Source organism: Ceratotherium simum, chromosome 1 (assembly GCF_057802395.1).
Source record: "Ceratotherium simum simum isolate JZ-2026a chromosome 1, ASM5780239v1, whole genome shotgun sequence".
NCBI lineage: Eukaryota > Metazoa > Chordata > Mammalia > Perissodactyla > Rhinocerotidae > Ceratotherium > Ceratotherium simum.
In genome coordinates, this window is record NC_141900.1 from 98,491,728 (window position 1) to 98,505,963 (window position 14,236).

The following is a 14,236-nucleotide window of genomic DNA, read 5'->3' on the forward strand; positions in this document are numbered from 1 at the left end:
TATAGCAGTTAGTAAGTGAATTTACATGGATTGTAGAGGTATATTGTATTCCTCCTAGGTAAAAGCAAACTGCTACCCTAATGACTACTTCCTATTCCTTCCAGGAATGGTTCAGGGAATCTGTGTTTCAGAAGGAGTGGGGAGTTTCAGATGATAAGTAAGTGACCCATAAGTATTGACACATTGTCTCAACTTCATTTTGTTCATTAGGGGATCATTAGGGAGCCATCCTTTCCCAGGGTACCTCTTGTGTACCTTGTGATATTAATGTTTTTTCCAGTTTATCCATTATGCACAATCAAGAGAAATGCAGATTTTAATCTTCTATAAGAGGAACAAAGGCTCTTTTGCATTTAGAAAGAAAGAAAAGCAGGCCCTGATATCTAGGAACTTGTCTAACACACTCAGCTGGGCCATGTTGTTCTCCTGTTTGTACATAAACAATTTCACAGAACATCAACCTCAGACAACGTCACTCTGAGACCACGATAAAGTAAGACAAAAACAAAATCTCTGGGCAACTACAAAATATCAAACATCCCTCTCTTTTGTCTAAAGTAAAGTGACTGCTGCTTTTTTAGAAAAACAATTACACCTTCAGTCAGCCCTCCTGATAGATGAGATTTACTGAGGTAATTATAGAATTGCCTCTTCTTCTTACACCATCCAATCCAGAACAAAGCCTTGCCGTCTTGGACCCTCCCCAAAATTATCCACTCAAAGCCCAAATCCTATAACGGGTTCTTTCTAACACTCTTTCACTGAGATGCCCAAAGTTCCCTGTGGCCCTAGCTGAAATGAGTAATAAATCCAACTTGTTCCACTACAGGTGTGTTCCTGGTGGTCTTTGGCTAGAGGGCATTAATATCATGTTATCCCTGAGGATATGCTCTCCTCCCCATCCCATTAAAAGCCCTTCTTTATCCAGTTCCAGAGATCCACTAGACTTGATCCTAAGGTGACTCCAACACTACTGACATGAGTTAGCTGTTTGCCCTTTCATAGTTTATCTCAAAGTATTTCTTATAAGGACCTGAGATTTAAGTTTGCTTTGTTATCAATAAACAAGCTCATAGTGCCAGTGGTCTTGTGATTAAATGTCAAAAGCCTTAATTAAGGCTTATTATTGTTTCCTTTGTAACATTTTGGCTCTAGGCTGCACTGACAGCAAGAACAAAAGGAGAAACTCTATGTAAAAAAATAAATAAAAAGTCGGCGTTTCCTCTCCTTCTAAAAAAACAGCTATTTACCTTGATGGAGGGTGAGGGAAGTTTAAGACCTCTTTTCAGGTTCCTGACTCGTTTCAACAACAGTTCACAGATAACAGGACCAGGCATAGGTATAGCCTGCTGTGTCTCTTTGGGGCCTGGACTACAGGTTGCGTTGAGGACAGGCAGGGTGGGGGTGAGGGTGGGGGTGGGTATCTTCTCTCTCTGGGGCCTTTTCTAGACCCCTTCAATTACATGTTTTTATATTGTATGTTTGACCATTTTGCCCTCCGCCCCCACCATTTTGGCACTATCTCAGATCTCAAATTATACTAAATAATTTTGGCAATCTGTGAATTACATGTCAAAATTTAGGCAGTCCATGGAAAGAAATTTTTAGTACCTACATGTACCTATTTCTTAAAGTTATATACATTTGACTTCCTTTATAGTTCAGATGAACGGGAGTAACATTTTAATGGCCCTCTGGATGTATTAACCTAATCCTCGGCTCCTAATACTGTCATCATTGGTCAATGCATGGCTTTTTAATTTACTCATTCATTTATTCTATTTATTTCTAATGTAATGAACACCTATGAAACCAACCACCCAATATGAGGATAGAACATTGACAATAACTTAAACCACTCAAGCTTTCCTCTCAGAGAAATGCTTCTTTACAGCATTCAAGTTCACAAGAATCCAAATGCTTAAGTAGCATTTCTATAGCTCTCTTGAACTAGACGTGGAGTTTTTGTGTGTGTAGTTAGATTTCTGGAAAGCTGAGGATCACCCCCCACCCCTCCTCTACCACACTTGGAAGATTGATGCCAATGACGTGGGTCAAAGAAAGAAATCCTTTTCAAAATGGAAGCCAAGCAGGGGTCCAAAAGCTTTGACGGAATAAAAAACACAGGAGTGAAGTAGTCTTTAAAGAAGGGATAGGGTGTGTTACTTTTGTCAGCAAAAATAGTCAACATCTAAGGCCATATCCGGTTACCTATTGGCCTGCTAGGCACATACATTAGGTGAGGTTGTAACATCAGGTGGGGACATTGGTTTAGGAACTAAGTATATCAGAGATTGATCTTATGAAAAGGAGATAGGATGGATTTCCAATAAATGCAGCTGTTGAAGATTAGCTGTAAGGCCAGTACTCATCAGAGAGCTTGTTGGCCTTGGGAGTTACACAACAATAGAAAGTAAAGTAATGGAGTTAAGGAAAGGCCAGCGAGAGACTAGGAGTAGCAGGATACAAGAAACCTGGGAGCTGAAGATTTCCACTAGATAGTTGACTGCTTCTCCCAAATACAGCAGAAAAATAGCTGAAAACAGATTATGATGTTCAGATAAAGTGGCAAAGAACTTACCAAGGAGACTGAGATGGAGGAAAATTCTCTGACACCACCTCGCTTCATATACGACTAAAACTTATTAAAATTGTCAAATGAATAGGAGTACAGGAAAGCTTACAGCCCCATTATGGTCTTGAAATGCTACCCGGGACAGAGACAGATAGTATGCCTTCTTGGAAAGAACATTAGTTGGAAATCTTCATGCAACACCCTATTCATTCACTCCACATACATCAAAAACCTTCTAGACAGTAAACTTAATCACCACACACACGGTAAAATCCGGGGCAGGCTTTGCTCTTTGTGGAACACCTGTAGAAACAGGAGAAGGTGAAGTGTGTTTGAAGAGCTGGAGGATATTTAGTGTTGCTAGAACTAGAGAGTAATGGGGAGATATGATGAGCCTGGACACATCAGGTGGATCCAGATACCTGAAGGCCTCATAAGCCATTTTAAGGGTTTTGGTTGGACTGTATCTAAGTCAATATGAAGCCACTGAAGGATTTTTATTTGAGTTTATTAAAAATTTTTCAAAGTAATACATGCACAAGGTAAAAAATTAAATAATACAGGACTTAAAATGAAAAACACAGTTCCCCCCACCCCCACCCTTTTTAACCCTAGTCCCATTCCCTAGAGGCAATGCATTTAACAATTTCTATTTTTAGATCTTCTGATAACTAATTTCCTAACATTAAATAATATGTTTGAACAATAATTTCTTGACTTATTAACTTTAGACAATCTTTAATAATTCCTCATTACAAAAGATAAGGATCTAACTTATACTAGCCCCACTTTTCCTTTGTCCATCCTTTCCCAAATTGTTAATAGATATGTCATTTTTAATACTTCTATTGGTTTAATTTATAGCCTTGAACAGTATACCAATCTTCTAGTTCTTGTTCCATCAACTGGAGACTTTCTTTTTCCACCCCCACTTTGAATATATAAGAAGCCCTACTCTTCCTTCCACCTCTCTTCCCTCAACTAATTCTCAACCTCTTTCTGCTCTTTTTTCCTTAACTTGTCAGGATCAATTATTTTCAATTTCAGTTCCGAATAAAAAATTAAGCCTTTCATGTTTGTCTATAGGCTGATCAGAGAACACTGAACACCAAAAAATAGCATCTACGTTATTTTGGCTATGTAAATACTGTTTACTGAAAGCCAAGCAGAAACTAAGATATGTTCTTCCATACACATCCAATGCCATGCTGCCTGCGCCACTTGAAAGGAAATATACCTACCGCCCATGTCAAATCGAGTCTCTTCCAACATTTCACGAGTATTTTTTGTGTTTGTTTTATAATTGGACCTGAATTTCTTGACATATTTTTGTTTTGCCTTTCTTTTTTGTTGACTAAAGAATGTAGGTCTTCTGTATTTTCAAACATTCCAGCTTCTCAATGATACCGTCTGTGACACAGAACGCATATTCTTCCCAGAGAGCCTGAGACTGTGCACTCTCATCTGAAATGGGTCTGCTGGATCACTGTCACTCTAGAGTGACAGATACCCTGTTGGCTATCTGCCACTCTAGAATGAGACATCCTGGGTGAGATCCATTGTTTTCTGGATTCCATTTCTTCCTCTTTCCTGGTTTTCATCCTCATTTTGCTGGAGAACTTCCTCAAGGTACTTCCTCAGTAAAGGTGCAAAGGAGGCAGACTTTCTGAAAACTTGCATGTCAGAAAATGTCTATTTTGACTTGACTCTTGACAGTTTGGCTTGCTATGGAATTCTGGGTAAGTAAATTTTCTGTAAGATCTGTGAGGATATTGCTCCATTGGCATTCCATTCAGCGTTGTTGTTGAAAATTTGTTGCCAGTCTATTTCTCATCCCTTTTCAGCTGAGCTAATTATGATGATGTAATTTTATTTTCTCTCTGGGCACTTTTAACGTCTTCCCTCCATCCTTAATATTCCAAAATTTCACAAAACTGTGTTTAGATGTAGGTTGTACTGGGGCCCCTTGTTCTTTCTGTTCTTCAATCCTTTTCCTTTTTACTTCTTCACCTATATTTTCTATTTTCTCTCTTCCAGAAACTCCTAACGGTTAGATATTGATTGTCTATGTCTTTCCTTTCTTCATATTTTCTGCTATTTCTTTTTGCTCTATATCTAAGGAGGTTCCCTCAACTTTATTTTCCAGCCTGTCTACTGGATATTTTTGGCAGTTTTATTTCATTTTCCAAGGGCTATTCTTATTCTCAGAGTTTTTCCTTTTTTTGTAGCATCCTGTTTTCGTCTTACAAATGCACCTCAGATCTCTCTGAAGATATACCTAGATTTTTAAGTTATTTTTTCCATGATAACTTTGTTTCCTCCAGAGTTTGTTGTATTTTCAATTTTCCTAATTCTAATTGGTTATTCTTCTTACATGCTTCTCCCTTGGTCCCCCCCTGCTCTCCCAATGCACAATATCTGGGAATTTCTAGCTGATCATTTGCATTTAAGAATCAATGTAACTGCTGACTTTTTTAGGAGTTGGTGTGGGTGGTGGGCAGAGTTTCCTCTGCCCTTGTATGGTTGGGTCTGTTTCTCCACTAAGCCTCTTTCTCACTAGAAGCACTTGAGTACTTAAGGAGGGGTTTCAACTGTCAGAGAATTCGCTGATAGACTAGGGTTCACTTATTTCCACAAACAGAGAAATTTTATTCTGCTGCACCAACTCCTACCTCTCCTCAGGCAGTTTATTCAGTTCCTTTACACAAACAACAACAACAACAACAACAACAACAGATTTTTAACTGGCAACAATTGCAGACTGCCTGTGTTCTGCGCACAAGGGTTCGGGTAGAATGGGATGGGGTTCAATTTTACAACTGGTATAATTCTTTAGTAGATAGACTTTTCAGATGCCCAAGTCTCTCTGGGGTTATGTTGTTCTGTCTGAAGGGTATCTTCACTCTTTCATTCATTATCACGCTTCATCTACTTTCTCTCTTCCAGAAATGTGTTGAGATCTTCTTCACATATATTCACATCCATCCATTTTTCTTTGCTGAGATGTGTCAATTTTCTTTCGTATTTCTTGACTTCAGTTTCAGTGGGGCCTGGAGAGGGAGGGGAGGTAAACTTACATGTTCAGTTCATCATCTTAAATTCAAAGTCCCACTGGAAGCTTTTAGACAGGGGAGTGACACGGATAGCTTTATATTTTTAAAAGATCCCCAGGGCTGTACTGCTGAAAATGGACTAAAGAGGGCCAGAATGGATACAAATATTATTCTAAATGACTGAGGATCTAATTTCCCTTCTGAGAACATGCAATGTCTGGGGCTTTTGGGAGTCAGGCACTTGACCAAAATAACCCACGATTCAAAATCCAATAGCTAGCAGAATGCTTTCATGGTGCCCTAGAGAGAATGACTGAAACTTGAATAACCCAGAGCCTAAAAGACTTGGTTGATGCTAAAGGGGTCATCCCAGCACTGTCTATTGGGAAGTACTTCAGGCGCCTACCTCAAATTCTTCCTCTGAACTGGCATTTGGGATAAACAAAGGGACTTTTTGTTCTGATAAAATTAGATGAGGGCTAAGTACAAGCAGCCAAACCTCTGGCAGGTAGGGACATAAAGGTCCTTCTGTTTGCTGCCTGGTTTCTTCATTTACTCATTTATTTAGTTATTCAAAGCACTGTAGTTACTAACACCCATTCTGTAATCAGAATGCCTGCGTTCAAACCCAGATCTCCCACTTATTAGCAATGTAGCCTTAGGCAATTTACTTGATCTCCATAAAATTCAGTTTGTTCATTCCTAAAACGGGAGTGATAAGTTTCCATCTCATAAGATTATTGTGAAGATTAAATGAAACCATCTATATAAAGGAACCAGTACAATGCTTGGCATATAACACCCTACTAATTGATAGCAATTATTTTAAATGTTGGATGAATATTCAACATCTATGTTTAAAACACCTAGATCATAGATATTCATGAAATAAGGGAAAATAATTCTAGGTTGAGAAATGACATGATAAAGGAATCCAAAGAAAAACATTATCTAGGTCAAATCTTAGTGTCTATGCATCCACCCAATTCCCAATAAAGCAAATAAAATGGTGCATTAATATAACCAAATAAAAAAAAAGTGAGCTAAAGGAAAACTTAATCCTAGAGCCCCAACTCTAGTTAAAACTACAAAGAAATGGAAGGTTCTGAATAAGATTATAAGAAAACAAGAAAATCTTTGAATGTCTTGTAATTAAATGAAATTTGGGTCAGCTGTATCCAGTTAGCTTGTTCCAAAGTAAAGATTTCTATATGTGTGTGGACTTTATCGGCCAAAATGGTAAGTAACTCTTGACAATGACAGGAATCTGTGTCACTACAGAAATATAAACACCGTCACTAAGCCAAATGCCCATCGTTTGCTAAAGACAAACACCCTCATGGAATTGTTCTGGTTTCTCAAGTGACTTCTACTCTTGATTTAATCAAAGAAGAAACTGTGTCTGAAAGAAAGAATTAAAGAAAGAGACCAAACCCCAGGTAGCTATGAAAACCCCACTGTGAATTTAGAGCCTTTCCTTTAGATTCATAAAGCAATGTACCAGAAACCTTTCAGAGGTTGGTGTATAAAGTGCAGGATGGGATAGGGTTAATGACACTGCCTCTGTAAATGCCATCTAAAAGTGAAGTCTAGCTTTACAATGACATTTAGTTAATTAGATAATAATAATGACAGCTGACATTTTCTCAGTACCTACTAACTAGCAGGTACTGTTCTAATCACTTTTAGCTGTACTGAAATTTAATCCTCACAGTAATCCTATGACACACACCTCATTTTACAGGTGAGGAAATCGAGTCACTGAAAAGTTAAGGAACTCGCCCAGAGTCATACAACTAATAGGTGAAAGAACCGGGATTTGGCCACAGGGAGTCACTGTGAGAAATGATTATCATAACCTCTAGGCTGTAGGAAGAGAATGGGAAGGAGTAAGCTCCCAGCTCTGTGCACCAGCATAAAATAAGACAATCCCTTAGAGTGCGTGCACTGTATTCACAAACCTCTTTAGAATTATCAATCTTGAGTCTTCACAACAACCCTGTGAAGCAGGGATTTTTATCCTCATCTCACACACAGAAATGGGAGTACAGAGATAAAGTGACTTTCCCAAGAGTGAACCCTAGCTATGGGCTCTTTCTAGCATGCCAGATTGCTTTTCAAGCTCTTTGAAGGCTACACAAGGCGCAAAGTCTATGAGTCACCAGGGAGCTGCCTGGTTATCATGGTTTCAGCTGGGTTCTATGGTCAGGGCTTTTGGAACAAGTGATCAAAAATAAAAGCCTAGAGAGTCCTCAGGATGCCAGGATGAGAACCACCCTCTATGGGCTATAGCCCATGATGGTGAACCAAGGGCTGTCATAGAAGCAGGTGCCAAAGCTCTCAGAACTGAGCCAATATAGGGTCAGGAGGGCATCTGACAGCTGAGAGCAGAGGAAGAAGACTGATACACACAAGGCCTTGCTCCTGAGAAATTGTGATTCCCCTTTCTGCTGTGTTCTTAACCCACTTCCTAGACACAGAACTACATAATAAGATCCAGGGGCAATGAGCTGAGGGGACAAGGCTAGAACCCTAAGAGACAGAGGTCGAGGAGTGAATCCCCATCTCTGCCTACCTCCCCAAACCTCTCTACCTGCCACCTCGCTGGGCACTCCTTACATCTGTGTGAGGAGGTACAATTTCATAATATTTTCCTTCCATTCAGGCAGATAGGCCAGGCTGGTAGCCACTTCCTTCTGGATAGGCCACGCCCAGGCCTCAAAGAACGGAGCCAGATTCTTCTGCACTTGGTGGGAGAACATCTTCACCCACAGATTCATTTTGTCAACATTGTCTGTGGGCAAGTTGGTCTGGTTTCGATACTCGGTAAAGAGGCGGATGAATGGCTCCCAACCAAAGGCCTCCTGGAGCTGGAAAGAGAAAGCAGCATGAGACATCTAATCTACAACAAGAAGACCCAGCACACACTCTAGTCGATGAACTTAATGTATTTAACCTCTTGGACCCTGCTTTCATATCTATCACTGCCCCTCTCCTGGTTTACCTGCTGGCCTCACATGCTGCTCTCTCACATTCTAATCTTAAGAAGGGCCTCCGAGCCAGCACAGTGCTTGACACAAAAAACACTCCATAAATGATGCTATGGTAACAACTGCCATATTATTATCAGTATTTACCACCAATATTATTATTTGTATAGCTCACTAGATCGTGAAAGTGGTGATAGGATATTACACTCAAGGCTTTAAAATGGGCTGAAGTGAAAAATCCTTATATCTTTCATAGTTGCAAAGTTAAACCCCAATAATTGGGAAACTCTCACCCTTATTCTGACATAATCCTCATTAATCATAGGTCTATGCCAATTTGCAAGGCTACTAAAATGGCCTTTGGGAAAAAAGGTGAATCCGGTAGAAGCAGAAGACTAAGTATAGTCTAGGCAGCTAGAATTAAGAGTAAGGCATAATTTTAGAAAAAGGCCGCCGTCCTGAGGCCACTGGAAGTAGCCTGTGTTAGGCCGGGTTATGGACCTTTCGAGTGAGAGGGACGTTGGCAGTTCCTGAGACCAACCTCAACCTGATTTCACAGATGAGGAACTTCTGTCCCTGGGGTGAAGTGGCCCCAGGGACAAGATTAAAGTAGAGTCTCCTTGGTGGTTTCACTGTCATTCGTGGCAGTGGGAATGAGCAGAGAGGAACTCAGGCAGGCAGAAGAACCAGAACTGAGTGTGCCTGGCCTGGGAGTGAGTTCCAGGATACAAGGTGATGAATCTCTCCACAGTGAGCTGGGAACCGATCCAGGGGCTGGGGGGATGGACCTGGGGTGCCGAACGATAATTCAAAAGCAAAGGCAACCTCCACATCCAGGCCAGTGAGGAATCTGGGGTTGCCTATAAGGTGGAAACTGAGGCACTGCCAAGTCATAATGAGAAGACGGTATACTCATGTAAGGAAACAAAATAGGTCCTATCCCATATATTGTGTGTGTGTTGGGGGGGAGTTTGGTTTTAGACAGCTATTAAATAGCACAGTTTGGCTTTAATTTCAGGTCTGTCTAGGTTTAAAGTCAGTGATAGTAACTATATTTATACTATACTTGCCTCTACCATTTTTTAACCTTTCTTAGTGCTTTACATCTATTCTCATCAATCTCTTCAAAATCATGGGGTAAGAGTGGCGCTGAGGCAATTAAGGCCACTTGAGGGTCATGCAAAGTGACACACTGAGAGGCATCATCACAGAGGACTGTCACACTGGGCTTTGTCAGAGTCTCCCAAGGCCTCGTGAGGGAGACACATGTAGTAGGAGGCCTCCTGGGTCACTAGACTATCACCCAACAATGCTGCTCTGGCAGTCCCCACAGTAGTGGGTTCCCATCACCCTCCATTCTTGCCCAGTACCTGTAAATAAGTTTCCAGGGCAGTCCACGCATTCCAGTTTTTCACATTGGGGCCCTTGCCCAGGTAGATTCTGACTCTCTTCTCCCGAACTGGGGGCCAGAGAGCAATATTGGCACGGCCTCGAGGAATGCCCAAGACCGTTTCATGCACGTAAACACACCACAGGTTGCAGGTGGCCTCGGTGGTGTGCGGGGGGAACTCCCATTCCTGCCGCTGCTGGTTGCGGCCAAGCTCATGCACAGGGCCCCACAGCCCCTTGGTTCTGATGAGTTTCTCATTGATGAGCTCTTGCACAGATTCCAGATGGCACATGATGGGGTACCCTGCATGCATCCAGCCTGGAAAACGCAGGAGGGCAAGAGAGGGTTAGAGCGCTCCCCACCCACATTATAAAATTCTTCTCTGTATGGTATCTCAAAATACTCTGTAGCCCCCGATGACTTCTGGAACCCCATAATACTCAGAAGGGCAATCCAAACCCAGACCCTCCTGGGCTTTCCTCCCTACCCCCTCATTCTGTAATAATGCCTTCAACCTCACTCTGACCTGAGAGAGTATGGCTACGGGAGGTGACTCAGGTTATAAACAGCCATTGATGTTACTATTCAATTTTCTATTTTTATGAGAATGGCTTGTCCATGTGAACCTGTGTCATACTCTTTTCTTAAAATTTAGAACTTTTTTTTTTTTGGGCCGGCCCAGTGGCTTAGCAGTTAAGTGCGCGCACTCCGCTGCTGGGGGCCCGGGTTCGGGATCCCGGGCACGCACTGACACACCGCTTCTCCGGCCATGCTGAGGCCGCGTCCCACATACAGCAACTAGAAGAATGTGCAACTATGACATGCAACTATCTACTGGGGCTTTGGGGGAAAAAAAAAAGGAGGAGGATTGGCAATAGATGTTAGCTCAGAGCCGGTCTTCCTCAGCAAAAAGAGGAGGATTAGCATGGATGTTAGCTCAGGGCTGATCTTCCTCACAAAAAAAAAAAAAAAAAATTAAGAACTTTTTGAGGGTGGCCCCCCCCCCTCGTTATTTAGATAGAGTTCCCCATGTTGACACCACTTTATCATGATCATCTATGGAAGTCAAGAATACTAGGGTCTAGAGTGATGTTCATGGTTCTTTTATTTCTATACACCCCCTCATTTTTAGGCCTCTTGACCCACTGGCAAGTCTCTTTATTCAGTGTCTCCTCAAAGTTGTTAAATTCCTGCTCCCAGCTACTGCTACCTAGGCCGAGGCCCTCCACCATTTCTACCCACTCCTGAAGTCCCCTGGTGGACATGTGAAAGTCCAGCACTTATTTTCTGCATCATTCTCACTGTTTGATGACATCTCTTGACAGGCTGACTTCAAGTGTTATATATTTTAACATACTGCATACATATAGGTCTACAGGCTGCTTTTGTGTCACATAATCTCACCATGTTTCCTTATGCCATCAAAATATCACTTTAAATGGCTTCCTTAATCTCTATTGAAGATACACATGATACATTATTTAACCATCACATAACTGTTGGACATTTAGGTCGTTTCCAAATTTTTGTGGGGGGAAGTGGCTGAGTCTTTTTTTTTTTTTTGGGAAGAATGTATGACAAGTGGTGTTTTTTTTTGAGGACGATTGGCCCTGAGCTAACATCTGTTGCCAATCTTCCTCCTTTTTTCCTTATTTCTCCCCAAAGCCCCAGTAGATAGTTGTATCTCATAGTTGTGCATCCTTCTAGTTGCTCTATGTGGGACACCACCTCAGCATGGCTTGATGAGCAGTGCATAGGTCTGCGCCCAGGATCCGAACCGGCGAACCCCGGGCCGCTAAAGTGCAGCCCACGAACCTAACTGCTAGGCCACAGGGCCAGCCCCTCAGTCTAGTTTTTTAATGCATTTTTTTCCTTTTTGTTTAAATAGTAAGGATTATACCTTATATATCTTTCTAGAAAAGCATTTTACCCTGCTGGCTGCCCACTGCATAGCTATTGAAGGAAAGGGAGGCCCTTTGAGGCAGCATGTACAGAGGGTTGGTTCCCCAGAGCACCCACCAACTGAGATCTGCACGTCGGCAACAATCCTCTGAGGCAGGCGCAAAGGGAAGGGCTCGGCCCCTAGCCGTGCCACAGCCTGCATCACCTCATCCCAGAGGCGAAGCAGTGGCTCAGGATTCTCCAGGGTACGAAGATTTGCGGTCGGCACTGTCAGGATGATGTTGTCCGTAGCCAGCTCTCCCCAGGGACCTGGGTTCTCCTGGATACGCCTCTTCCACTCCTCCTGGGATGTCTCCCCTGGGAAGAGAGGCCATGGAGCTTGAAACTTACTTTCTCAAATGCCTTACACTAAAACATACAACTTGAAGCCCAGGAGGAGAACACCAAGCTCACAAACAACCATAACCCCCCTCTATCCTATAAAGTCCCCATGGATGTGGTTTGGTCTCATCTCCTCGGCCCCAAAGCTCAACCTAAGGAAGCTCACCTTCTTTCCCTCCATTTATTTGAACTTCTCTCTTCCTACACCAAACAGCTCCAAATGACCTCCTCACCCCCAGCTCTCCCCTTCCTTTGGGGTTCACTATAGCTTCCACTCACCCAGCTTGTAGTATGGAGCATGCACAGCCCCCTTAACAGTGACGGGCACAGAACCCAGTTTGCTGCTCTGGGGCACGATGATATAGAGCAGGCCACCCCAGAGGCAGGTGATGGATTTCGTGGGCTTGTCCAAGCAGCACCGGTTAATCACCAGTGGGCCTCGGAACAGCTTGCTGGCCCTGGTCAGGTCGTCAGTGTGGCAGCCAATCTGTACCTGTAGCAGAGAGATCCCCCCACGGAGTCACCCTGGGCATGTGTGAGCAGAAGGGAAGAGCACCCAGGGGGTGGGGGCAGGAAGGGTCACGGGGCCATGACCCCATGCAAGCCCAGGCTTCCCACCATTTATGAACTGTGGGAGCTAAACCCATGAAATCCTGTCATTCCTCGAGGTCGTATGGAGAGGATCATGTGTAAAGATCCTCCGAGGGGAGTCAAATAGCTCCACAAAGGGTCATGCTGAGACACTGATGTGAGGGGCACCAGGTGTAACCCATAGGCTAATTCTGAGGGCTGACTCCCACAAAGGGTCCCTGGGTGTCTCTGCAACAGACAGAATCCTAGGTGCCTATTCCATGATGGTGATTCTCGCACTGGGAACGGGGCAGGGGGGATCCTGCCTTTTGCTATTAGAGAGAAGGCCTAGCGGGAGGCAGAGTGACTGGCTGATGTAGTGGACGGTTGATTCAGTTCCTTCATTCTCCAAGGCCCCCATTCCTGGCCCAGTGGAGTGACCCCTCTACTGGGTGGAATCTTGGGATTGTCTCCTGGATGTATGCTAAACAAGTTCCAGGACAGATGCAGACACAGAATCGACCCTAAGCATCACAATGACCTTAACAGGGACAGAGCAGGACGGCAACTTTATTTGCGAATAGGGTGTATGTATGTGAAAGTGACAGAGGCGAAGGTGGACTGGGCAAGCATGGAACAGTCTCTGCATCCCAGGTAAGTCAAAGAGACCTTGTGCTACAATGGGAGATGCATATGGGGTGGAAAGTGAACTAAGATTTACTGAACTCTCCTGTGGGTCAGGGCGCCTTCTATTTTGTACTTTTCTTAGTCCCTACTCTACGATTTAAGTTAAAAGCACAAAACCTGAGCCAGAAGTTGATTAGGTTGGAGTCCTGGGCTCTGAAATGTATCAGATCTATACATTTAAATCAATCACTCAGCTATTCTGCACCTTAGTTGCCTCATCCTTAAAATGGAGGTAAAAGCACATACCCTGTATTACCAATAGAGTTTTTATGAGAATCAAATAAGATGCCGACTGTGAGAGCAAGAGCATTCGGGTTCCACGGTATGTGGTGAGATGGGGCGTGGCCTTACCTTCAGGTCAGCAGAGGCAGCAGCTTCAGGCAGTGAGACCTCTATAATTTGCCTCCCAGGTATGTAGAGCCCGGTACTCATCCAGCAATATCTGGTGCCTGCCAAAAGCACGAGAAGGCAGACTTGATCCCTCCTCCACGATTCCATCTCCACCCAGCGTTCCCACAGCCCCTTCATGAGCTCTGCGCATCTTTCCCCCTCCATTCCACCACCTAAAACCCCAACTCCCATCTCCTTGAAAGTGCATGGCAAAGGATGGAGATGGCCTGGTGGAGGAGATCAGATCCCTGAAATGAGGTGCTGAAGCCATCATGCCCCATTCCCCAGTTCCCACAAT

The 14,236-nt window shown here is 43.2% G+C and overlaps 1 protein-coding gene across 4 annotated transcripts in view; it reads right to left on the reverse strand.

The window, feature by feature from the left end:
• Window positions 1-3,067: 3,067 nt before the first annotated feature.
• The window catches only part of TCAF1 (TRPM8 channel associated factor 1), a 48,881-nt gene continuing 37,712 nt past the window's right edge, over window positions 3,068-14,236 (reverse strand). For 3 of the 4 annotated variants that reach the window (XM_004430657.3, XM_087432085.1, XM_087432096.1), the window contains 6 exons: window positions 13,900-13,997; window positions 12,571-12,784; window positions 12,028-12,267; window positions 9,989-10,326; window positions 8,248-8,498; window positions 3,068-5,625 (listed from right to left, as the gene is read on the reverse strand). In XM_004430657.3, coding sequence (XP_004430714.1) covers window positions 5,616-5,625; window positions 8,248-8,498; window positions 9,989-10,326; window positions 12,028-12,267; window positions 12,571-12,784; window positions 13,900-13,997 — 1,151 coding nt within the window. In that variant the 3' untranslated portion in view covers window positions 3,068-5,615. Of the gene's footprint in view, window positions 5,626-8,221; window positions 8,499-9,988; window positions 10,327-12,027; window positions 12,268-12,570; window positions 12,785-13,899; window positions 13,998-14,236 lie in introns of all 4 variants that reach the window. The other variant, XM_087432103.1, reaches the window with a different exon arrangement.